Source organism: Botryllus schlosseri, chromosome 4 (genome assembly GCF_051294905.1).
Source record: "Botryllus schlosseri isolate E-star chromosome 4, Bs_hap1, whole genome shotgun sequence".
Lineage (NCBI taxonomy): Eukaryota > Metazoa > Chordata > Ascidiacea > Stolidobranchia > Styelidae > Botryllus > Botryllus schlosseri.
This window is the reverse complement of record NC_137239.1, coordinates 28,698,217-28,725,877: the sequence shown is the minus strand read 5'-3', so window position 1 is coordinate 28,725,877 and position 27,661 is coordinate 28,698,217. Positions and strand designations below refer to the sequence as shown.

Sequence of the window (27,661 nt, the reverse complement as noted above, 5' to 3'; positions counted from 1 at the left end):
GATCACGCGCTGGAATGAAGTTCACTTCGCAGCAGCCATAAACGATAGCACACTGTCCAATTTGGCGCTACACTTAAAAACTATCAACCAAGACCGTGCATTTGCTCATCCAATTCAGAATTTTTCTTGGCGTGCTGCATGCACGCCTCCAAATCGAAATGTGCAGCAAGGTCACGTTTTTATTCTCTGGCGTCTCTTATATATTCGTCTCATTACTAAAATTATAAATTGCCCAGCTCACATAAGCATCAATCCCGTTTTGTGACATGCATGTTCTTTATTGTTTTTTTCGAACCACACAATTGGCCATCATTGTTGTGCTGAATACGAAATTGCCGTTATACCCATAATAAAGCAATTGCGGAGTAAGTGCGGCAAATCCAGCCTACCCATGTTTGGTGCCCATGTATGAACTAGAGGTCGACCGATTATCGAAATGGCCGGTTATCGAGGCCGATATCTGGAGCTTTCCCGATTATCGATATCGGCCTATGAAGGCCGATGTTGGGCCGATATTTTATATTTAAAAAACTTCAAAATCATTGGAAATTTAATGCTCCGTGTTCTCAATCTCAAGAAATCGACGACGCAAAGGGTGATATATGACAGATTTACCCTTGCAGGACGAGTTTTAACTGGGTGAGCATGCAAAGAAACTATGCTTCCTGCATTACAATCTACCTTTTCTGAACTGATCTGCAATTCTGTATCATGTTTTGCTTTTTGGGTTATCCCAATTTTCAACGAATGTGCACAATTAAGCAATAATTCTTTTCAATTTCAGTTTTCTCGTTTTTTGTTCAGCTTTCCGCGGCATGAACAAGTGCCATCTTGCCTAATACATAATATTTTTGGTGAAATTGCTCTCTGCTCCTTCCTTATTAATATCGGCTTATGATATCGGATATCGGCCTTGTGAGTGTGCCGATACATCGGTATCGGTAAAAGCCTGTAAAAATTATTATCGGTCGACCACTAGTATGAACATGGTTACTGGTTAGTTAGAAAATGTGGTGACAACGAAGCAACAATTCTTAATGTTGTGAACGATTATCGTAAAATTATGTGAATTTAACCATTAGTAGAGGCACAAGCATCTTATGAAATACCCCGGAGTCGGAGCTACCGTTCAAACAACCCGCTCCAGCTCCGACTCCTCTTGAATTTTATGAAGAGCTCCGGCTCCGCTGAAAATGCACGACTCAGCGGCTCCGGCGCCAAAGCCCTGTTACTAATATTGGGAATTTCAAAGACTCTATAGAAAGGGATAATAGTATATGAAAACCTCGTCTTTCACTAATCGACTCGAATCATGACAATTGGAATTCGATTCAAATTCGAATACTTCAATTATCGGGCGCAGTCCTAATAAAAAGTTGAAATTCGAAAAAATTAGAGCATAAATTCAGATATTCCTCAAAAACTTCAGTGTAAAAACTACTGAGGTTCTTTTGCGAATGCAAATCTTTGAATTGTTGATATTCACATGCCGATTCCCAACGCCAACAATGCCAAATATTAGTATCCATCGTATTGTTTGCTCGGTGCGGACAGGATCACATTTCATTTATATTGAATCCAGCTTTTCAAATACTTCATTGCGAGTTTGCGCGATTCTCTTAATTTATTTGAGTCTGTCGGGAAATCCGTGTTCGTGATAGCGCAATGCGACGATTCCGGATCATAAAGTGCGTGGAAAGTAGGGTTTCCCGGCGGACTGTATCCTTGAATATGATCGGATTGTCCTATGTACGACAGCGGATGCCATGGGTCGATTCCGCCGTTGAAAATGTAGGCGTTGGTGATGTTTTCGGCGATCTTTCTCCCGCCGTAGATCTCGTTGGTTTTCGCTATCCCTCTCACGATTCGGGCCGGGGTAAATTTGCGGCCAAACACCATGTAGCACCGGTCGAAGAAATAGTCGAACGAAAAGCCTCGGAATGGCTGCCGTACGCCGTCCGACGTTTGGAACCAGCCGAACTCGTTGCATAACTGAAACGGTAGGCGTAGAACGCTTATATTGGCTGGCAGACCGAAGTAGAACATGCCACCAGTGAGTAGTTCTATAGTTCCAGTTCTATACTCGCATTTTGAGTAATAATTTAGTTGTAAAACAGAAAATAAATGTAATCGTTTGGCATGAATTGAGATAGCAATGTTCTGTTGTGTGATGCTCTTGCTTTCATTGCTTCCTCAGATTCATCACGACTAACAGTTCCGTGTTCATAGGGATGCGTTTTCGGGATCGAAACTCATCTCATTTCAATCCCTGAACCCTTTCCTTTTGAAATGCCGATTCGATCCCCAATATCTCTTAGATCATTTTCAATTCAGTAATTCCCATTATCAGTTATTACTTATTAGTTACAGTTGTTTCTGTGAGTTACTTGCGGATTTTTAAAGGTCGTTGATCCTAGCTCTAATGGAGTTCTGAAGTTTTAGAACTGCGTCTCAAGCTAGATGCCATGTCTTTTGAATGTAAGCTGAATATGCCTGGATTATTGGTGAAGTTGCTAGTTATCGATTGTATAGGTATCGAGATCCGATAGCCTGTATCAAAGATTTTGGTCGAGCTTTGATAACAATCATTTGGCGTCACATAAATCATTTCCGGATGTGTTCAGTACCTTATTTGAACGGATTTTTGACAAAGCTACTTACATATTACAAACGTATAAAGTAGTGCCTTTGGAAACTACTTGTTTGGATAGTTATCAGATCTTTCGTTTTTTACTTCCACTTGAAGTCATTCGGAGCGTATTGGACACCGCTACGTCCAGTGATATCGGGTTGAACTTACGGCGTTGAATTACCTCTACTTGTGTAGCAACGCTCCGGCCACCTCTGAGCATTTCTTTCAGGGAATAGAAGCTATATGGGCGGGTGATATGTTGGGTAAACATACGTACCTGGTAAAAATATGTCCTCTGAGCGTTGAACTTCGGAACTCGAAGAGATGCGATTGTCATCTTATAGTCGGCATGGAGGCATTGGAGGCCACTCAGCGATAATAAAGTCTCTCGATCTAGCTGCAATTAAAAGTAGCATAAATTCAGGCGAGCAAGTTTAAACTAGTACCTACTGACAATGAACAAGAAGCGGCACTTCCTCACCGAATCCAAAGGGAAGAAACCTATGAAGATGTACACATATCGAAATGATTGTGTATTCACAGCCTGAAATAGGTACACGGAAACGGAACCTACAGTGACCTTTGGGGTGTTATTACTCTCTTCGCTAAATGGCGAGATATAGCGTAGTGGTATAATCCACAGCTGCAACACCCATGGGCCGTGGGTTCGTGTCAGACCGAGCTCGACTCCAAAATTCCTACCTAAGTGTTGGAGGTTTATCTAGGTTCCTCCTCAACATCTCACCCGCGTATGCGGTGTCTTATGACATCCTAAAAGTGCGGCGTGCTACAAGTCGATAACTATACGGAATAATAATGAAGAATATCGGCCTAGTGTAAATGACAATAGTACTCGACAAACACAATCAATATAAAAAACAAACTCTCTCTTCGCCAAAGCGGGTGTAGGTTCCGTTGTCGTGTACGTGTACGTGAATGGTGTGAAAACGGGGTATACACATATCATACTTTCCAGTTATGCCATAACACAACTGAAAATGTTGGTGAATCTAGGTGTACCGTTACGCCTAACGAGACATTGCAATTCTGAATCCAAATTTACAACGCAACAATACAAATTTTCCTTATAGTCAGTCTCACACAACCAGATTATATACTAGTTTGATAATTTGAATAATTACAGAAAAATGCCGGTAATCTAATTCTAATCTCATTTGTGAAATGTTTCTGTGCTCTAATCTAATTGTAAATGTTATCTAATTTTTGGTTTTCCCATAAATGACACTGGAGAACTGTCTATTGTAAAACGAGCAAAGCTTGCGGTACAGACTTTTGCGACTCGCATGGTTATGAGAGTGAACTCTGGTTTGATACGAGCTGAACTTGATACATTGCACTAGAGATAGCAGTAGCAATATGGAGCCACGACTACATCGGATCAACTCTCATCTGTATGTACGAACTACAGGTTACCGTATTTGGCTTTTGATTATCCGCGGACAAGCCATGCATCGGTATTGTCGCGTATCTCGTGACTTCGTCTCCGAGTGATTCATTGGTCATGTGCTGGCAGAGTTGCGGAATTGTCAAATTCACCTCTGAAAAATAAGCGTGACAGTTTTACTGCATAAAAAAGACTGCGATATAGCAAAGGCATCTCAATATATTTTGACGAATTCATGAGCGCACTGTGAAATGAGCATCGAGCAAATTCATAGGAGTTAAAATCTAAACCAGGGGTTCCACGAGCAAGTCTGAGGGGTTCATCGGAAGGTCTATACACGCAAAACTGGTAGGCCTACATATCATTTGCGACAAAACGCTATTATTTGTTGTCGACACTTAGGCGCGATCCGTAGCCGATTGTGAATGCCGTGGTTTCAGTCCGCGTGTACAGCGCGGTGGCTTTGTGCTTAAAATAGAAACACCGTGCGTTTTAAATGCCAATTCTATCTCCTATATTTATAAGCTAATCTGTAATTACGCAATTGGCATCACGATTGCGTTTCGATTGACCAACACGATGACACTTTACAACAGTGGTTCTTAACCATGCTGCCAGCGTCCCCTGGGAGCGATTTGAGATGTGGATTTCAAACGGGGCGGAAACACTCAGGGGCGATATGGGGGGCGTTGGGATATTACGGGATGCCGGAGAAAAATGACGTATCCGAGCAGATGGTAAACTAGTTGTCATAGGTATACGAAGTCCCTGTGAGCTCGTTGCAAAATTCATTCATTCATTCCGAACAAAATTAATCAATTATACAAAATTTTCGTCGAGCTTTGCGCGAAATATCCCGACAAAGTCTTTCCACGAATGCAGTGGTTACTGTATTTCATCTAAAATGCGTTTTCGCGGTTCATGTTCGTACTTTTAGATAGGGAAATCAGGAAACACATTTCGATCACAGACAGGGGTTTACCAGAAAAATGTTTTGAACTAGTCGTTACATATTGCAGCACACTGCGTCTCGAAATCTGGAAGCGTGTTTCTATGCCACGTTTGACAGTGAGAGCCATTTGTGCGGTAGACATCATTTAAAGTTTTCTGACCAGAAAGATTAACTCCACATCCTTTTTTCTCGAGAGCTACAAAATACAATGTCACCGAATCGGGGTTTGTACATTGGGCACGGGGTATGAGCCGGTACCAAAAGTTGTTGTAAGAAACTTGATTTAATCTCACAAATATTGCATACAATTATTTGATCGTTAATTTGCGAACTGGTCGTCGGGGGGATCCAAGCGCAGAATAGCGCCAATAGTCAAGTCCAAACCCGGAAAAATCGACCGGGCTTAGATCTGTACCGCATCGTCTTTAGTACAGTTCTTAAAACATAAGGGGGCGCCTGACAATGAAAGTTTTTGAAAGGGGGCGCTGGGAGTAAAAAGGTTAAGAACCACTGCTACAAACTGCTATTCTCTTGATGAAAATCCATCCAAATATTTCTCCAGAATCACAAGGCAACTTATCAATGCCCAACAATTGTTTTACGAATATGAATGAATAGCAACGGCGATGGGTAACGCAGTACTCCTACTTTTTCTGGACTACACCAGCATCTTCTTGTGTATTTTGTCTTGAATATGGACGGACACTGGACAATGTCAGATCAGACACAGAAACAAAATATAAAATATATTTTTCAGATTCGACTCATCAATACTTCGCAAATACTTCAAGTCGAAATACAAACAATTTCTACTGAATCAAGATTAGAGTCAAGTGTACCGGATCACGACCTGACATATCGATCTCGCCTTTCGACACAGCATGCCACCTCTTTTTGACGCTTGACCTTTCATAATCATTTCTTTTACCTTTCATTCAGTGTGTACGCCTCCTTTTTATATCGCCTAGAACAGGGGTTCTCAAAGGGTGGGCCATGGCCCACTGGTGGGCCACAGAGCATTTTGAGGTGGGCCACAGAGCTATTTAGAAAATTTCAGAATTAATGTAAGTTCAGTTATATTTTTTATGTTATTCGCTAAAAATATATTCCTATTATCTAATTATACGTAGGCTACATAGCTACAAAGCTTTTCATCCGAACCTGATTAGACGAAGTGGCACGTATGAAGTCGGCATGTACAAATCGAAAACGTTAGGGAGAAACGGTGGCTTTTTCTACTGGCTATGACAACCTACGGTTAACAGCAACTAAAATAATTTCAAGCGTATAATAACTGGAAGATAATGCTGAAGTAACCAAGTATTACGGCAGCGTCATATGTCGTATGCTGTTGAAAGGGGTATGCAATGAACTCGCAATGAAGTGAAATTGGTGTACAGATTTACTGTACTTCGGCAGGCCGTATTATTGTATGCTAAAATACAAATTATTGCAAATTATTAGCAACTTCAGACGAAGGTATACTGCGCCACCTCAACGAATCTTAATGGATTGAGGATTTATCGAAGCGTATTAATCTTTGAAGTCGGTTTAAAATGTCCGGCCTGGAAATCATGGTACATAATGAAAGAGTCACAGGAATTGATTGTATCATTGGATTGAATATTCCGACATCGGAACTTCAGTTGTTTTGGTACAAGACATACAAAGTACATAATGCATATTGAAAAATCTTTCTTCACTTACTGTAGTACCCCATCCACCAATGAATTGTTATATGCTGGCCTAAAATGATTATAATATTCCCCACAATAGTATCACTAAAGTCCCAATCACACAGTGCGGGGATCATAGTGATCATTGTGTTTCGCGACGCGAATGGAGCAGCGGACGAAAATAATCTACTTAGAAGTTATAGCTTATAATCAGGGCCGTAACTACCGCACCCACACCCCCAATTGCGGAACTCGAAGGGGCCCAAGATTATGTCGTTGGTCGTTTGTTGGAGGATATTTATTCAACTTGAATTTTTTTTCGCGCTTCGCGCGATTTCATATCACGGGAAATCGAGATTTAAATATCATCAGTTAGAGAAAAATGCGCATATTTGAGAGAAATAGCATGTCAGCGCTGTCCATGACCACGCATTAAACAGGTTTATGACTCTAAGATATCAGGTGGGCCACAGTACATTTTTAAACCGCAAAATGGGCCATGGCCAAGAAAGGGCTGAGAACCCCTGGCCTAGAAAATACGAGCAACCAACTCGAAATGCGAAAAAAGAGGACATTTGGGCACTTTTGAGCGTCCTCGGAGGACCTTCCACTTTTTGGGACAAATCATGCTAAGAGAGGACTAAGATAAACCTATTATTGGCATTTATCACAGTGCCAATATCTAATATCATAATATGAACGATGAACGCGTACCTGAGGTTGGGATCTCATTGTACTGCACAATCCATGCGATTCTGTTATGGATGGCGAACTGGAAAGTCTTGTAATCTCGTTCTCCCAAATATTCACACAAGTTGAATTTCGTATAAAGTTCAGTGCGACCCGTGTCTGTCTTGAGCAGCTCCTGGACCTCAGCTACTGCGCTCGCCAAGGCTTTGGTGCAATTTTCTCCGCTCACGGTCAAGATAGCTCTGGAGAGGGAAGACGGTGACAAAATTGAACTCTACACTTTGATCACGCGTAAAATATGTACTTTTTTGTTTTGATGTATTCATGGTGTTTGTTGACGACTATATGGTAATTTACACCAGAAAACTTTCTTGATTTTTATCCCGTAGCGGCCGACTTGTAGCACGGCTCACTTCAAAGCGTTTTGTGAGACGCCGCTTACACGGATGAGATGGCGAGGAGGAGTCATTTAGAATAACTGGCAGACTTGATGACTCACCAGACCCTTGTGTGTAGTGTAGCATTGGTACGTATGTATTACTCAATGTCGTGATTTTATGGAGAAATGAATCGGACTTACTGACTTTACGTAGGACGTTAGTCATTCCGTATTTGAGAGTTTCTCAACATTCGGTAAGTGGACCGATGCAGGTTCGTCTAACTTGGACTCTAACTAATACATTTCGATTCGCTTTTCCATCGCTAAATGTATGGGAATAGAGAATCTTGGAATGAATAAAAAATTTCTCGTTTTCTGACGCGATGTGGAGTTGATGCTCAATCTTAGGCTTATCCGAAGTCAAAACGAGGGGTTTTGGTCACATCACAATGCAACTCAGATGACATTGATGTGCGGCGTATTACCATGACCAATGACGTTTACTGATAATTATAACGTCACTTGTGATGAGCAATGCTCCCTCTAATTTTTGACGAATCTGGGCGCACTCAACCACTCACTGCGCGCGCCTTTGGACAACAGTGGGTAATATCTAAAATAAAAGGCCATCACTTCGGATTTTTTGTGCGCAGCTTAGATTTTCTGTGCGCAAAGACCGTGTCAGTACTGCACAATTGCGCACGTGAGCAGCTTAGAGGGAACATTGGGGATGAACCCGAAGACATCTCATTAGCGTGAGTATATCAGTATAACAATTACGGCATAAATTAACTAAAAGTAGAGGTGGTCAGTAACAAAGTATTTCTACATTTTTGAAGTACTAAAAGTAGTTTTCTTCTACTTCTAGTACTTACTCAAGTAGAACGAATTTTTAGCCATTCACAGTTTGTGAAGTAGAAGTATTGTAATTATACTCTCCCAATGAGAGCGAGAGAGAGAGAGAGAGAGAATAAGACGGGGAAATTTAGGGACTTTTTACCAACAATAATTAAACTATCAAAAAAGTTGAGGGAAGTTGAGAATTTCGTCGTGCTTTGCGTGTAATAGATATTGATTGGCAAGTATGTTGTCAAGGAAGGGTTGGCTAGTATCACTGAGGTAGCAGGCTCCTTTCATACCTTATTGTCGCCCATATGACATGGTTTCATCACAGTCAATATGACTCAGAATATTAGGAACTATCTAATCTCAATCTAGCATTTTAGCCGCACAGCGAGTGTTCAAATAGGGGTAAAGTGGTACCTGACTTTTTAGCGTAGACCATAGCGTAGATCATTGGCGTCAAACACCGTTGAAACGGTATGGGCAAAATATGTATGAAATATATTCCCCCTTTTTAAATATTTTAATTGTATTTTTCTTTATGCACACTATCGTTACAGAGAGGACTTCTAATTGATCTGAGTTCTTTTGTCTGGAGCACATGAACGTTGATGCCGATATTTCAGATTTGGAGGACAGATTCTGGGTGGATAAGTGCCTGATCAATATATTAATTTTTATTTTCGGAATCGGTGCAACAATAGCTTTTGATCAAGACCAGATTCAGTATTTTCTGCGCTCGGGAAGATAGCTTTTGGGTTACCAGAAATCCTACAGTCGCTTACGCAAAACAATTCACCACTCCAGCCTCAGCGAAGCGGAACGAAGCTGCAACATCGGTCGTTGCCGCTCCATGTTTAATTTCTATAATTAAATTATCTCTTCCCGTGGCGTAAAAGGATTTTGACGTGATGAATATCCCCCCCTTTCCACAATAATAAATTCAACCTCTCGATGATGTCGTTGTATCCGGAGTAGTCCACTTTGGCGACCAAAGGCGCGCTGGCTGACATCGCTCCTAGAGAGAGAGAGCATTTATTTCTACCCAACCGAATGACAGAACAAGCATATGCACGCGGCAACAATGATACAGAAAATTACGCATATGTGTGGTATTGGGTATCAGATAGGAATGATCGATACGACCTTGGGGGTCGATTATAGTCTGATCACACCGCCATTATATGACAGTTGAAAATGATAGAAGCAATTCAGGCAGAGTTGAAAAACTAGAACATTTTCACCTTCTCCAAATGAGTTTAGATTATAATTAGGATTACTAACTTAGGAATTAAAGTAACTGCATGATTAGAGAGAATTCTGTTAACCACATTAAGCTCATATCAAATCAGAGTTCAACGGCAAATGTCTGAACACTGAGCTAGGCCCGTTTAGCACTATATAGTACTGTGCTAGCATTTTCAGCAAAACCAGGAATTGGGTTACAATAGAAATTATAGAGAATAGGGACAACTCGCATATTCGATTAGGATCATATACCGGCATTTCGGTCTAATTAATCTGCTTATACTACCAGATTTATTGGGACAAGTCTGTAACAGTGCGAGGTCGTAGAAATATTTGGTAATTGTCATCATTATCTTACCTCTTGTCAACGAAGGGTACTTCAATCTCATCCAAAGCGAAAGGGCCCCCGGATAGGAGCCGCCGAACGTCACCCATGTGTCGCGACCGTATGCCGCCGTCTTGTTTCGAATGAACGCCGCCAGATCCGCGAGGGCTTGCTCCGAGGTCAGATAGCGCAGATTTTTCACCGAAGTGTCCGCAGTGGGTTTGCTTTCTCCGTAGAATCTGAACGTTTCGGTGGCGATGAGACAGCGACGGGTCCGTTTAACATGGGGCTGGGCACGAACACTCGAATCGAGGGCTCATTTTAAGAATTTGAGTGAGAGCTGATACTTTCGAATGCTGGAATTACACACTCCTTGTGGCAAAAATTTTTTTTAAACGAGTGTCGATGTTATTTTCAATAGTGGAAGGCTGTAAACCTCGATTAGTGGCATCGTAGCATACGATACACTACAAAGCTACGCACGATAGGGAACGATTTAAATCTTATAGGTCGTGATCAACTCGAACCGTTGTCATGACCGATTTGATCAGCCCACCTGTTTACCGCCAGACTTGTACAAACTGCTGAATTTTATAAATGCGTATAGCTGAAACTGGGCTACCTATAACTGAAACACAACAAACGAGGTTCAATTCCGACCCGATTCCCTAATTTCTAGTTTTATAGCTTGAAATATGAGGGGTTTCGAGCCTAAAGCCAATCCCTGGCTGCGCCACTACCAGCAGTGATGACTATGAGCTAGCAATGGGTCGACAAACGTTACACAACAGAACGTCGACTTTTATATGTTTGAATGAACATGTTGAACGTGAGGAAAATGATTGGATTTTGAATACGATTCTATCGACATATCAATTGACTCGAGTTGTACTCGACTCATTCCGCGTGATTCGACCCAATCATATGACTCGACACATTCTATATGAATTTTTCAAGTCTCATACATCAAGACCGATGATTGAAAATAAGGACAGAAACTGTATTTTATCTGTTTAAATAAATATGTTTAGAGTGAGTTCCGATTCCTTCGATATCATCAGGGAGTTTCACATACGTGAGCTGAACCAGACTTGAACTCGATACTGAACAGCAAACACTATGACTCGGACTCGACCATTTGCCACATGACTTGAGCTCAGACATGACTCAGTGGTGAATGGAAATTGACTCGACTTGACTCGAGTCAAAATTAACGAGTTGTGTCTAGGGATCTTGTGGTTTGTTACAACCCTGCGCATTGGAGTAATAATCAAAAGCGTTCTACTTGAGTAGCAACACTAAATGGTGTTACCGTATTTTCAGATCCAACACTTTTTTCAAGGTACACAAACAGACATAGAAACGGGACATTTATACAGCTGATTATGATCGCTGGTAAGTTGACTGAGAAAGGTAAACTTTCGCGGCGGTGCCTGAAAATCCGTTTTTGCGGACAGTTTATGTCGGGTTGACCTTTTCAAATCTTTGCTGCCTAATCGCCTAAAACTCAAAGCAAAAAGAGGATGGCATGCGAAAAAATATGACAAGCTGACGTCTTCGAATGACATTTTACTTATATTGAAAAAAGAGTACAAATGCCCCTAAAAGAGTACACATGGTGTCCCTAAGCAACAATGAATACTTCATCCCGTCTACGCACCTGTGCTCCACGAGATACATTGCAGCACCCACTTCTAGCGCCATTTCTGCAAATTGACCTCGGAATAAAAAGCTCGGTCGCGCTGCGGTTTCTCCTTCGATGTACAGAAAAACCGGGCCGCCAGTTCGATAAGACTCGAAGTTGTAGTAATAGCGCTGCATCCAAGTGCGGTCATTCTGTAACGAGTAGATATATCCGTGATCAGATTTGTTTTTATTTTACCGGACATAAGTTTTTTGCGAAACGGAATTAGATTCGGATTGCAACGATTATATCAAATTTTAGTGTGTTTCTGTGTCATTATCAGGCGCAGATTAGCTCGTGGACCGCATTTGTTTTTGCTAAATTTTCAGTCCGGCATATTTGCTAATCCGGCCTTGTTGTATTTTCTAAATACAATTTGCGTTTTTCGGACATATTTGACACCCAGCAAAATCATGCAGCCCCGATATATACTCACATTGTCGTCGAAATGGTCTAGCTGCTGAGTAAACCAGTGTTCTTTGAACGGCGAGACTGGAACGCAAAACAGATTGTTGGGAACAGACTTAAAAACACGAAGTTCATTCTAGTTGTATAATGAAACTAATTAGAAATGCTGCTAATCTAAATCCTATGCTCTGATGTTACTTCTAATCTAATTTCGGTGTTTTTCTGGAAATTCTACTGGAAAACTGTATCGTGCGAAACGAGTCAAGGTTTGTGTGCAGACATTTGTTATTCTTGCGATTCTGAGGATGAATTCTGAATTGATATCAACCGAATATCATTGAGTTGTATTTCTTCTTATTCCAATTTTATTTCAATTTCAAAATTTTTGCGAATTCATCAAATATAATTATAAATATAATTCTATTTTGAAAATGAGTGCACTTCATCTATTCAAAATTAGATTTGATTTAGAAGGAAATACGAGAAATTCAAGGTCAATTCATAGCAAGTCAGAGTTACTTTGTCATAAGCAAGAGAATGGGAGATGTCAGCACACCGAGCTTGGCTCTTTCCACACTATACAGTTCTTCTGCAGCATTTTTTAAGAAAACCAGGAATTTAGTTACTTTTAAAATTAGAGCATACAAACATTTTACAAGTCAGATTGCCGATATTTCGCTCTGATTAGTGTAATTATATAACTAGAACTATCGAAGTATCCAGAACGTGATCGGTGAGAATATAGTTTCGGAGATGGTGTTACTGGAACATGTCCATCTCGGATTTAAAGCTCGCGGGCGACTATGATGAGTAATGAGTCTTGTTTTTTCGATGATGGAATTATCCTCTCGAATTATTTGCTATATGTTTACTGCTGATCGGAACGTATATCTAATATTTTAGGATCAACGGATTCGATAGGAGTTTTCTCCTAGAATCAGCTGTTGCTGTAGCATAACAATACAAATCACGATATCCTCGGTATTAATTTTGCATACTTAGGAACTGAATACGCGAATACAGACATATATGTTGCGAGCCATACGAATTGCCTATCATGATTGCTATTGAAATTCATTAACATCTTTCTCACCTGGACTGCATATCACCAGAATAAAAGCTGATATCGCAAGCACGAACATGGTTTATATCTGTAAATTGTTTAACTAACGGTATCTGCCAGTGCCGGAAACACACATGAAAGCATATACGCTAACGCTTTCCCCGCTTTCAAGGAGGATAAGGCTTATCGCGATGCTGAGTTATCTACCACGAACATGAGAAATCACTCTCGCGCGCTTTGGCTTCTGCAACATATTCGAAAATCCATCCGTCTAATCTTGAAGAGGGTCCCGCTTCAACCGGATCGGGACCGCTGGATAATTCTAGTTCTATAATGAGACTGATTATATCGAAATGCCGGTAATTTAATTCTACTCTACTTTGCGAAATGTTTCTTGGCTCTGATTCTAATTCTAATCTAATATGTGAAATATTCCTATGCTCTAATTTGAAGTGCAATCTATTTTCTGGTTTTCCTGGAAATACTACAAGAAAACTGTATGCTGGTGAGTGCGAGCCGAACTTGCTGTACAGACGTTAGTTATCCTCTTAACTACGATATTGAACATTGAACAATGATTAGATACGAACTGAAGTTGATTCAGCTATCAAATTCTCGCCAATTCAGCAATTCTAACTCTAATATTATTGGACAAAAACACTCTGTCGCTATAATTCCAAACCTAATCTGATTTAGGTCAAACACTGTGTCGCTATCATTATGATCCCAATCTAATTTGGAGACGCTGTGTATAGCAATAATTCGAATTATGGTGTAGTTAGGAAAACACTGTCTAGCTATATGTCCGAATTCTAATCTCGTTTTGAAAACACTGTGTAGCTGTAATTCTAATTCTAATCTAATTTGGGAAAAAACTGTGTCGCTCTTAATCCAATTCTAATCTAATTTGGAGAGCACTGTGTAGCTATAATTCGAATTCGAATTTAGTTCGGAGAACCCTGTGTAGCTTTGATTCGAATTCTAAAATGGTTTGGAAAACACTGTGTAGCGATAATTCGAATTCTAATCTAGTTTTGAAACCAGGAAAATTTTCCAGTTGCCTAACTGTGGTGCTTCATCTCAAGTATTAGTTTTCGAAAATGCTACACACTCTCTGTGATCCTCCATTACCCTTACAGGTATATGCATGTGTTTTGTGTCATGATAAAATCGGTGATGTCCCCGAAGAACATTACGACCTTAGTTACAGAAACATCGCGGAACTATTTCACCCAATCGAACGCACTACAAACACACTATCTACGCTTCAAGAAATAGAATTCGTTTTGTTAATGATCTGTTTTATATTTTAGCACCTTGCAGTCCTAGGCCTAACATGACCGCACAAGCTATTTTTCGCCGACGGCATCGAGACAGCGGTATCGAAAAGTGCGAAATCGATCGGTATCGTTTGCCTGTTGCGTGCGTACTATATGACATTGTCAAATAACAAGGAGTTGAAATAGACATGATCGTGTACAAATACCTGGCAAGTGGCCAAGATAACGTGCAAGTGAGACGGCAGTGCGGATTATGTCTTATTTCCGATAAAGATTTCACTTTAGGCATATACGGGTGACAAACCTAACTTACAGTTTTGTTCATAATTTCGCTAAATCATCCGTACAATAATATACAGCATTTATGTACGCTAAATACGTTGATACTTACCATATTCCTTTATTGTTTAAATCCCTAACGTTTTGCGGTAACAGCTATGACATATATATTCGAAGTTTGAGTAACACTTCACTAGATCGAGTGGACTGCATTCAATTATATGGTCTAGAGCAGGGGTCGCCAACTCAAAAGGGGTCGCCGGCCACTTTTTAAATTTTGTGTAGGCCGCGGCCGCAAGAATGCAGTATCGAAACACAATATGCCTCACAGCTTAGCCACCACGTTTTAAAAACGTTACGTCAGCACAATGTACGGCTCTATAGCATGGGTGACGGTCATAGTTACCATAAGTTCTAGTTCAAGTTTATTCATAAAATTTCATCACTCCGAAACATCACAAGACAGCAATACAATGAATGATAGGAAGATGCCGAAACGACTTATAGTCTTAAGATCAGACACCCACCTGGGCCTAGGCGGTAAAGAGGAGGCATGCACACTGAATGCCAGTAAAAGAAGCTAATATAAAGTGGCAAGTGACGGAAGGCGAGATCGATATATGTCAGGTCGTAGTCCGGTAAATGGCGAGGGCGATTCACTCAGCAGAAATTGCTTGTATTTCGACATGAGTGTGGATGTGCTCGACGACTGTCGGATAGCCGGTGAGATACTGTTCCACACTTCAGGTCCGGCATATTTGATAGAGTGATGATCTTTTTTGTCAACCATATAATAGTTGGACGACGTGAACGGCCGTGTGTCGTACTTATGCACTTTTGATACCGAGGTAAAGAAGTCATTGAAGTTTTCGGGGCAGTGGCCGCAGTGGAACTGATACATAAAAAATTGAAAAATTATTAAAGAAATACAAATACAACAAAAATATCATGGAAGACTATCTCCTCGTAAACCTTGACTTTATGGGGAAACCCGAAGTCGTTTCTAAACGTCTCGGCCTTGGCAGTGTTCAGGCCATTGCACGTCAAGGCGATATGCCTAATGGGATTGCCAATTCATATCAGATGATTCTCCTCCGATGGAATGCTGTTGCCATCGCTAAAATCGGTTCAGCTACAGTGAGGAATAGTGATGTTAGGCCCAAGGGAATACCACATTTTGAAAAACAACGACAATATTTTGAACCTGTAATCAATTTCAGGACGCTTTACTTAGCATTCTTCCGACATTTCAAATCAGATCGCACGCCGCAAAATATGACATGGCGGGCCGCGTGTGGGTGACCCCTTGTCTTCAGTATACATTTAATTATACGCAAAATGTAATTTCAATGCATGAATTCCCATGTGGATATCAATCATATTTATATGCTATGTTGTAGTAAAGTCGAGATATTTGTTAGATTAGAGTCTCTTGGGCCTCGTCGTCGGGGTTCGGTAAGATGGAATTATCAATAGCATCATTGGATTAGTAATGAGATCTTCCATACTGGTAATTGATGCAATATAAACCACCATACATGAAAAACACTTAGAGATGCAGAACTTCAATATAAAATTGAATATATATATATCTTATTCCTTTGAAGACTAAATATATCTATATTTATGCGGAAGTAATGTATTTATATATGCCTTTTTGCGATAAAGCAATAAACGTGCTGAATTAGCATTGGTCAACATGAAACCGAGCTATGCGAACTATAAAGAATATCGCTTTCAAAATGTCTAAGACAATGACTTTATCATTCGCTTTACAATATTAGATGACGCATGGCACTTAACCCAATACCATCTTATGACTAATCTGCTAATGGCAACCACATTTCCGGAGAGTATAAAATGTATTTCGCTTAAAATATCTTCAGTGAATTCGATGTGCACGCGTCGCTCACATGCGCATAATTCCTGTGAGATCCGTATAATAATACGACGGTATTAATATGCTTGTAGAAGTATACAGAACCTCAATATCGCATCAAAAATATGCTCATCTCATCACATTTATTCCCTTACAACAGTGGTTCCCAACCTGTGGTACGCGTACCACCAGTGGTACGCGACGGTCTTCCAGGTGGTACGCGAGTGGATTCTGTTTTTTTTTGCGACCAAAGGGAGTTATTAGTTCAGGTGGCGTTGATTTTGAGTTTTTTGTAGCATCGCCTCTTCGTATTCGAAGCTAGCTTCTCACGCTATTCCCCGGCTGGTAATTTTCCCTTCTACTGGGAGTGCGAGCAAGGATTTTCATCCCTGATGACTATCAAGTCGAAGAAACGAAACCGACTTGTTGCGCCCATGCATGACTTTGGATACGCTGTGAGCAAACGTATGCCACGCATCGCCCAGTTAGTGCAGGGGTGGCCAACCCGTGGCTCGCGGGTCAGATGTAGCCCGCGAGTCAAATTTAGCCCGCGAGATGATTCCCGAAATTAGTTATAATATCAAATAACAAATTACTAAGGTAATTTACTGTGAACTTCCAAGACGAACCAAAAACTTGATTAGTCTGACCCCAAAATGTAGGAAGTTGATGACTTAAATACCAGTTCCGACGCATTGGCGGAGCCAGGAGCCAGCAAAATTTTTCGTAGATCTCCCAATATGACCACAGAGTAGAATATTTCATTGTAGATTTATTTGGCTTGATAATTTTCTTAGCATTTCGCGCGATTTATTGTCACTCAACTTCTTGCTTTTTGTAGTCCTTCGTGAATATAAAAATACGCCCAATCTACTTAATTGGCTATATTGGCAATTATGAGAGAACGTGATCCGCAAGGTGATCCGCAATATATGCAAGTGACAGTAGTATTGGACGAACTCATTCACCACCTTTGAAAAATTTTCGCGCTTGGCGCGGTTACGTCACGAGAGCACTATGCACACTGACTTTTCATGGCATAACTGTTATCGATTTTGATGAGTAGTAATATAATTCTTGTTTTTATCATTACCTATAATCCGGTTCGCTCCTATCGGGTGGCTAAAAAACGTCATCAACATGCAAGTGGTCTGACAATGGTTCGCAGATCTCATGTGGCCCTTTTGTCGAAAAGGTTGGCCGTCCCTGAGCTAGTGGAAAATAAACAAATGCAGCCATCGCATTAAATAAATTGACTTCTGGTGTTCGTTGTTAATTCATTTTGTTGTTCTTCTTGTGACTGGTGGTGAAAAAACAATTCCATGCATCTCATCAGCCCTGACTGATAATGCCTAGTTCAATCGAATTTGTTATTACACCTCGAATAGGTCAAATGCATGATTATGACGTCATAAATGGTAGGAACATTTTTGACCGCCTTCGGCGCGCGAAACTTGTAGGTGGTACGCCAGCACTGCATAAAACCTCGAAATGGTACGTGGGTGGGAAAAGGTTGGGAACCACTGCCTTACAAGCTCTGTGACTGACTCTCATCAGAAAACCAATATTATTGTAGCTGCAGCCGATAATCTGGCAACAGAGAGTATACATCTCTATAGTCTGGGTGCATTACATTATATTATAGGTAAACCAGGGCAACATATGGCCTGCGAAGCGATTTTGACCGGCCCGCAGAGAGTGTCTACTCTGAAAGTGAAATTCTATTCTGAAAGTATTGACAGATTTTATGCGTCACAGAATAAATCCAAGTTTGCCAACCTGAGACAGATGGACATGAAACTAACTTGCTATGTTTTGGTGAACATATATATTATCGACCATGAACATTAACGAGACAAGTCTGTGTTCCAATATAACTGATGTTCACGTGCAAACATACAATCTTTACAAAGGGTACATTATAGGGATGGTGTGAACATGTAAAACAGAGGTCTCAAACTTAAATGTGCTCGCGGGCTAATTTCCTACTTTTTGATGGCGTCGCGGGCCGCAGCAACAATAATGGGGGAATTCAATGTTTTTCGAAGTAGGCCCTATTTGGCGGGACCTTGCAGTCACACATTCCACACGCATCGTGAAAATGTGATTTACTATTGTGAATTCACGCCTGGAACGACAAAAATCACATTTTTAAATATTTGGATAAAATGGTTGCCGCACTTGGCATAGTTTGTTAAAATAATTAGTTGTAGACTCCATGCGATAGTATAAATGCGTCAGGACATCGTAAAAGCTGTCGCGTTATAGTTTTGCAGCTAGTTGACATTTGACGTGCCACAATTATAAGTAGAATGAAAGAATTTTATAAATATTGATCTGATATCAGAGCATTGGAGCAGTACAGCCTAATCCGGATTTCGGGCATAGGCCTACTCCTGATAACTTGGCTATATTGATCATGCCATTACCAAAGTCAAATATAATCAGCGTTAGATTGATCTTCGAAATGGAACAGATCAATAACAACTTGAACATAATGAATACTGTGCCGTAGCAGTAGAAATGTGAATCCATGAGAATGTGCCGTCGCACACATATTTGAAATCATTGCTTCGGACAATGGAACAATGTATTCATATTGAAATTGACCGAAATATTCAAAATTTCAATTGTATATTGAAGTTCTGGTTGCGACGTGCGCAAATGCCTCATTCATTTTAAATTATATAGAATAAAAATTTTCCGATAGAATTGAGAATACTGACATTTTGTAAAGAGTTACTGCTTCCTTTCATTTCAACAATCAAAGCGCTGAATTAACGCATGCATCGTCAATGCGGAACTCCGTTATCCGAAGACTCAAGTATAGCGCATTCGTAGTGTCAAAGACTAAATATCAATCAATAAAGCTTCATTGTGTGACTTGATGGAACATGACATTCAATTCAATACCAATTTATATCACTGGCTTCATGAACAGCGAAGAACATTGCCGAAAGTATAGCGTATAACTATTATCTACAATGCAGGGGAAAACCTGAACTCTATACATGTTGCTGAATAGGATAAATGGGAAGAGATATTTGCATTTTAAGTACAGACGTCTATGGACATTAACCATGTTATTTTCGATCACTCTATATGAGAACGCCACTTTCGGAGACAATGAATCAGCTAGCAAAGGCATGGAGCATTGCCTTATTATGTTGAATGATCATGATGATGATCATCAACACGTCATTTCTCTTTTTGTTGGTTCATGTGATTGTCGGCGATTGGATCCGTACTAAATCATGCCTAATGGGTTTATGCAATAGCAATTTATCACGTCAATGGATGCCCCGTCTCTGACAGTTACACATCTAAGGCTGTCGGCCATGCTATAAAAACTTGCATGAATAGATTGTTGAACTATGTAACTTATACAGATATATCATATTTGCTTCCACGAATTCAAAGATATATTCATATATATTCCTAACAGTCAATACAGACGGTTTTATTAAACAACGTTGCACTCTCCACTATAATAAAGCTCACTATTTTTACGTAGGTCCTTCTCATGCTGACAGTTCTGGGTGAATATTGTATTTGTTGAATACATTATATCTCTTCATTAAGTATATATTTTATTAAAAAATTGCGATACATAATGCCAACCAACCGTCTTCGTACTCGCAAGTGAAACTTATGTATCCCCTACTCAACACAATATTTCATGATGACGAAAAACTGAAAGCGAATACATAAGGTTTTTGCTTATTTATGCGAATGCTTATCAATTAGTTTTCAGATGTCCTTGACCAACATCTGAGTTATTCATCGCATAGGCGAGGACGAGGATGGGGACAATGATAACAATTTTTACATTTTTTGTGACAACTGTATTTTCGTTGAAATTTACTTTGCACATTTTTACATCACAAAACTAGCAATCATATATATAAAACAAAAACTGAACTTACTTTAATAATACACTATGATGATTTTAAGTTTGAAAATCGATCCTTAATTGTTAAGATTTCCCCGTGCCCCGTGCCCCGTGTTAGTCTTTTGCACCACGGTCAAAGAATGCGTACAAAGAAATGCACCACGGTCAATCATGGCGATGTCAACATCCAAATCAATTATAAGCAGCCATGGCGTGATTGCTTCATCTATGTAATCGATTGCGATTAAGATTACTTCTGAATGACGCGTTACGATTACGATTTCGATTACATGAAAATCTCGAAGTAGTCGATTACGATTACGATTACAATGGAAAAGTAATCACGATTACTCATAATTACATTCATTTTGATACTTAGAACTTGAGCCTTCAACACATTGGAAGACAATATAATGATTACAATGAGACAGCCTCAAGAGAGAACAATTTTCATTTCAATGTGACGTCATCTGTTACGTCACAATACACCAGTCGTCAAACTTCATCGTGGACGATTTCTTGCCCCTGCGATCTCCATTACAGCTACATAGGGTTGCCATACGTCCGGAATTTCCCGGACATGTCCGGAATTTCACCATTAAAACTGCGTCCGGGAGGAATTTCTAAAATATACCTAAATGTCCGGAATTTTGAAGGCTTGAAGTAAGCCCATAACTTTTTCCTAAATTAACCTAAACAATATTATTTGGGGCCGATTTATGCTACATGAAATTTTTCTTCGCGGCGCGCGCGATTTGAGATCACATAGGCTATATGGGTTTTAATATGGGGACTACCACCCTCGCAAAAACTGCAATCAAAAAGAAAAAAAAACCTTGATTTCCAAAAATAAGTCTAATTGTAATCGCAATTACAAAATAACGGTATATTCATCGATTCGGTTTAGGCCGTTTGGATGCTTATTCAAAGATGGTGGTTCTAAACCTGGGCGTAGTTTGCCATTATAAAATCATATAGTAATATATGGAAGAACCAATATTATTGACCTAATTCATTCAAATCATTTAACGACCAGATGCACATAGAAACCAGATACAGATGGTAAGTCCCCAGAAGTTGCATCGGTGGGCCCAAGATCAGTGTTCACTGTTCATTGAGATGGGAGGGGGATGAACAAATGAGGCTTCGGCCCTTGTTAAAACTTACAGCACACAACCAGATACTCCTGAACCAGATCGTGACCATCTCTAGTCGATAGACAAGGCTTTTCCGGTGTGACGTCATTTTGATCGACAATGTGTTCATAACCTCAATTTTGAATCCACTAGTGGGCGCTGAAGAGCGTCCATAATTTGTGCCGCAAAAATATGGTAACCTTAAGCTACAACCCATGCTAACAAGGTATATAAGCGGATGGCAGTGGCGGAAATAGCAATTGGCGCCCGTTTCAAGTAGGTCCATATGAGAATAAGAAAAAATGAACTTAAAATCCCGCCATAATTTCTCGTAGTTGAACATACGTATGCTGCCGTTGCGAGGAACAGAAAAGAATAGCTCGGTTTTGATTTATATCAGAAGTAGATGATTTTTAATACTTAGATGTGGAAGTTGTCATGTTCGATTTGACGGGTACGAAATAGCGAATCTTCGTTCGGTGTAGATTATCCTCTCCAAGCCTAAACGTTGTCACTGCGTTTAACTAAGAACTGCGGTACCAAACATCAATAACCAATAACCAATTACCGATCGAAACTAGGCAGAGTGCTGGTGATTACTATCCTCCTGCGAGGTAGTGGTGTCTGGTCTTGTGTGTAAGTTGATAAATCTGACATACGACATGCCGCTTGTTCTTAAAATCCTACGACTGCATCGAATATATGTTTCCGAAATATTAAATCTTTAATAACCTGGGAACAGTTACTCTAATTTGCAATTGAGCACCCTAACTTTTGGCTGAATGACAATAGTAGAAATATACCACGATTCACATCAAACTACTCATTTAATCAATGACATGCGGTCATAGGGGCGGCAAGCAGGATAATAAAAAAAAAATTGTGAAAACTTTCAATGATTGTATTGGTCCGTGGACATATGAGCAACGAGCATGCGTCTCTTCAGCATGCGACGCTTGAGCATGTGGATAAAATTGAGGTTAGGGCCTGGTATGAGTTGACTTGAGAACTGAGGATTGGGTTAGGGTTAGGTTTGGGGTTAGGATATATAAGAGTTGCTTCCGGGATTCTGATGGTGTTATGGTAAATTTTGGGGTTGTGAAAAGCATGAAAAAGTGTCGCATGCTCATATGTTGGGCAGCCGATTGTATTTCCACTATACCAATATATTTTAATTTCAATTTTGAAGGTCATAATACCCAAAATCACGGAAATGGCTTACTTGTTATTTAACTAAAGCGCTTAAGGAGAATGGAGGTATAATCGGTGAGGTACAGCCGTTCCAGACTCACCTGAGATAACGTAATTCATCATAAACAGCTCATATAATTCAAAATGACAAAATGACGTATTCATGGTGTTTGTCGACTACTAAGGTCATTTACACCAGGCCGATATTCTTCTTATTTTCCGTAACTGCAGAGTTATAGCACGGCCCACCTCTAGGCCTTTTGTAAGACACCGCTGACGCGGATGAGGTGGCGAGGAGGAGCCTAGGTAAACCTCCAACACGTAGGTATCGGAATTCTGAAGTCGACCTCGGTCGGACTCGAACACGCACCCATTGGTGTTGCAGCCGCGGACATGCCCTTACTGATATAACTAGTACTAGTATGTATTTTCAATCCATACTTTCCTTCAATTGCGGATATAGAGACGCTTAGGAGTACAGAACATCATAACTCATTTGAATAGAATCTTCATATTAATTGTTATTCATATTAATTGTCAAGCTTTTCGCCTGACCCTCGTCAGGGGATATCGTCAGCAATAATGGGAGAATTCGTCTAACTATGTTTACCAACAATATATATCGTTGATTATGACGTCACACAGAAAATATACAAAAATTGCATCCAGTATTGCAATTCACGTCGGAAAAAGAAATTACCCACTGCCTGGCATATTCCTTGACGTTCTTGTGGAGGAACGAGATGGCCAATTCCTTAACTCCGTTTATAGGAAGTCCACATTTTCAGTTCATTACCTAACTCTTTAGGCCCAAAAAGTCGTAAAATCAATTTAATCGGCACCTTGGTCCACCGGGCGTTGATAATTTGTTCCGAGGTCAAATTGAATAGTGAACTTGAGTACATTCGTAAAATTGTCATTGACAACGGATACCCAGAGTATGTTATCAAGCGGAATATAAATAATAAGTTGAGTCATCGGAATGATACCAAACCAAAAGAAACTTCCGAAGAAGTTTCTCGTGAAAGTAGGAATGTGTACAATGTACACTGTACAAGTGTACATACATCTACCTTGGATTGGCCAGGTTTCTTATCGATTTGAGAAATAGTTAACTTCAGCAGTCTACCGCTGTTATCCAGCGGTGAAAACCAATGTTGTTTTTACCATGATATCAATGTTTCCTGCAACCCGAAAGGACGTTCTCCCCACTTTACAACAAAGTATAACGCAGTTTATGAATTCATGCAGTTGCAGAACCGTATCAAAGAACACATCTCGCCGTCTGTCAAATCTTTTAACTCGAAATCGCAGCATAACAATCGGATTGTTCTCGAACATAACCAGGCCATAGGTCAAAAGTCTTCTATCGGCGAACATTTACTCGAAAATCCTAGATGTGCTGCTAATTACCACGAGGACATATTCTCTATATTATCAAAGGGTCACAATTTATTTCGCTTGTCTGTTCTTGAGTCCACCATCATCACTATGAGTAAACCTAGTCTATGCCAACGGATAGAAGAGACTTGGCAACAAATGGAGTACAAGTCACGTTAACTTGGATTCCCGCTCACACAGGAATACGTGGCAATGAAAGGGCGGATAAACTCGCAAAACTGGCCGCTAGCACATCTGGACCCAACGATGAAAACGGAAGGATTCTGTCACTTCCCGAAATGAAGTGCTACACCAATGGATTATGTACTGAGAAGTGGATGTCGGAATTAAATGGCGTCGATCGAGACTCTGCGTACCTTCGTATGCACGCACCGTTCTCATGCATTCCCCGTCCACGGAATTTGTCACACCTCCAACTCATGGGTTGTCACGACAGTGGTCTCTGTGAAACGTGCAGCGTACCTGAAACTGTCGAACATTTTCTACTGACGTGTCCTCGATACGATCACCAGAGACAATATTTAAAAAACCTAGCCGAACGTAGCAGTGTGAGATTTACCTTGGAATGTCTGTTGACTGATCCGCACATGGTTATTGCGGTCGTAGAATATGTTGTTTTGTGTAGAGATATCTGATCCAACTATGGCTCCCTCTCAGGCCTGGTGCACAATACCCTAGTAGTCGAGCGCCATAAAACCCCTTATCCATACATACATAGGCAACACGTATCAGTTTAATCGGTTTCGAGGACCTTAAGCCATGTAGATGATATTTTATCGTATTTCTTGTGGATGCAGTAAACTTTTGGTCAGTAGGCCGGCCGATTACTAAGGGTTAATGGTTGTAATTAATTTCAATGGGATTTCATAACAAATTTCACCAACTTGCTAAAAGTTATCAATCCTTAATGGCAAAATTTTAGGGAAACGCAAAATATTCATGTGCCGAATCGCAGCAGAAAGTTACTAAATATTCACAAACAGAAAACTGGATAATTTGTGCAAACTTTTGTAATAAAGCAGGTAAAATTTTTGAGTTTGTCAAGGTGCATGCACGTTTACTGTTGCTTTTTTTATACTGCCAGCGCTGTGCATGCTGTGGCCCGCAGTTGAAATGCATTCAATTTCAACCAAAGATGTTATAATCAAGTGGGAATTATGATATATGGAAAAGGTTCACAGTGCAGAACCTACCGAGGTTCGTTTGTGAACGTGAACCTCTAAATTTCCGTAGTTCACACACAGAACGCGAACGTGAAGCTCACTTTCACACCATCTCTGCTTAACAGAATACACACACACATTCACACAGCTTTTTCTGTCGAAAATTTTGATTTTCGCTTGATTCCGTGTGCTGTTGGTGACCCGTACCTCATCCTCGCCATCTTATCCACATAAGTGGTGTCTTATAGCGGTTTGAATGACATTTTTTGTCGATAAACACCATGAATACTACGGACAAACAATCTAGTGGTTCCACAGGCATTTCGCAATGAAGAATCAGGGTAGGTTTTCTCAAAGTTAACACATTTGCGGGGTAAATTCTGACTTTGCTGCCGCTGACTTCGCTACCGTGTTCCTAGGAACATTGTTCTATAATTGTGTGCTTTTTTCGAGGACTTGACAAAAACCTGGATAACCTGGCTGCTGTGACTACGAATAGGGCCCCGTCCATTACAAGGATGGTTACTGGTTGATTGGCGAGCTCGGAATGCTAGAATTTTTCTAATATCATATCATTGCCGACTTATATTTCGGTCCCGGGTGTTCCTATGATTTACATGTGTGCAAAGTATATGTTTAACATTATAGCCGCGCACAAAACTCATTATTACGTTATTAGCTATTTAAATGGTACGTATTGAAAATGGAAAATGCGTGAGCTCGACTAACTTTTTACGTAGCTCGAAATCGCTACTTCTATACAATAATTCAAAGTATTTGTCAGTCATCGCAGTACTGCTCATATTGCGCACTATCTATTTATTTCACGGATAACGAATTACTCCTACTTTTATCAGAGGATTAATTCTCGTAAAACGTACTGGGTGTGAGATTCGAACCTACGTGAACACTTGTTCATTGTAACTTAAGTCCAACGCCAAAAAGTTCTACTTTACAAAATTTTCAGAGTACCGACTTTACTTTCGTTTACGTTCTACTTTACTAACTCTGAAAGCAAGCAAAGTTTGTGGTATTTGATCAACATGGAACTTTGTGCACTTTGCGTTTAGGTCATGTTGAACACATTATAGTTACTTAACAACATTTCGATTCATAGGTGTGGATAATTTAAAATACAGAGTATTAAAGTCATTAAGAGATATTACCATCTTTAAATCATGGCTATCTCATTGAAGTTGACTAAAGTTACGGCTTCAGAACGTGCTAATTAGTCCCTGTCGTTATAACGATGGGGTTCGCGTATATGCAGATAAAGTGTTTGTATAATTACAGCCCTGAGAATCGCGCGCCTGCGGCTATAGTTCGTTCGATTATTTTCACCTTTGGATTCGCGTATATGCTACTAACCTGTTACAACTTCGGAACGAGCACATGCGACTAATTTGTTTCCATAGCTCCGAACTTGAGAATCGCTTACCAGCGTCTAATCAAAATAAGTCGTAAAATGTGGAGACCGCAGAAACCGTAACTTGTACACATAAAATCAAGTTTAAAAATATGGACGGATGAGTTATCTCCGACGAATAGAGTAATACAACCGCCTATAGTTTAGTGGGGTATTGTTAAAATGTATATCCAAACAATCGTTGCAGACTCTGAATGTTACCAAGGTCCTTATTACAAAAAAAAACCATGCATCAGAAGCGTAGGGATTAATATTATCAAGTCGCAGCGCTCAAAATCTCATTTTATATTAATTAATTAGTGATGATGTGTTGAATTTTGATATTCAATACATATTGCTAAATACACATGGAAAATCGGTATTGAAATTCACAAAACATCAGAATATCTAGGCGTGGCAATAGGCGTCATATAGGTGTGATAATTAGGGTTGGGCTTGAAAAGGGGCGTGGCAATTAGGATGACATGGCGTTCTCTGATTGGCGCGGCACGAAAGTCCATAACTACACTACTATGGTTCTATTAAACAACGTTGCATTCTCCACTATATTGATGTTCGCTATTTGTACGTACGTCCTTATCATGCTGGCAGTTTTGGGTGTAGATTGTATTTGTTGAACAAATTATTTCTCTTTAATACGCAGATATTTTATCAAAAAATGGCGATACATAATGCCAACCAACCGACTTATTAAGATATGTATCCCATT

The 27,661-nt window shown here is 40.1% G+C and overlaps 1 protein-coding gene across 1 annotated transcript; it reads right to left on the bottom strand.

The window, feature by feature from the left end:
- Nucleotides 1–257: 257 nt before the first annotated feature.
- Nucleotides 258–13,424, bottom strand: LOC145437716 (putative serine protease K12H4.7). The gene is made up of 9 exons (XM_080314992.1): nucleotides 13,336–13,424; nucleotides 12,271–12,326; nucleotides 11,811–11,986; nucleotides 10,184–10,389; nucleotides 9,526–9,595; nucleotides 7,380–7,597; nucleotides 4,067–4,191; nucleotides 2,910–3,029; nucleotides 258–1,992 (listed from the first exon to the last, which is right to left on the bottom strand). Exons 1-9 carry the CDS (start codon nucleotides 13,382–13,384, stop codon nucleotides 1,564–1,566), a joined length of 1,449 nt encoding a protein of 482 aa, XP_080171118.1. The 5' UTR covers nucleotides 13,385–13,424; the 3' UTR covers nucleotides 258–1,563.
- Nucleotides 13,425–27,661: the final 14,237 nt, after the last annotated feature.

Coding starts and splice junctions, on each gene's coding strand:
- LOC145437716 (XM_080314992.1), bottom strand. CDS start 13,384: ATGTTCGTGCTTGCGATATCAGCTTTTATTCTGGTGATATGCAGTCCA. Junction 10,390..11,810: donor ATGTATCTCGTGGAGCACAG/GTGCGTAGACGG, acceptor CGAAACGTTCAG/ATTCTACGGAGAAAGCAAAC. Junction 4,192..7,379: donor CAATGAGATCCCAACCTCAG/GTACGCGTTCAT, acceptor CTTATTTTTCAG/AGGTGAATTTGACAATTCCG.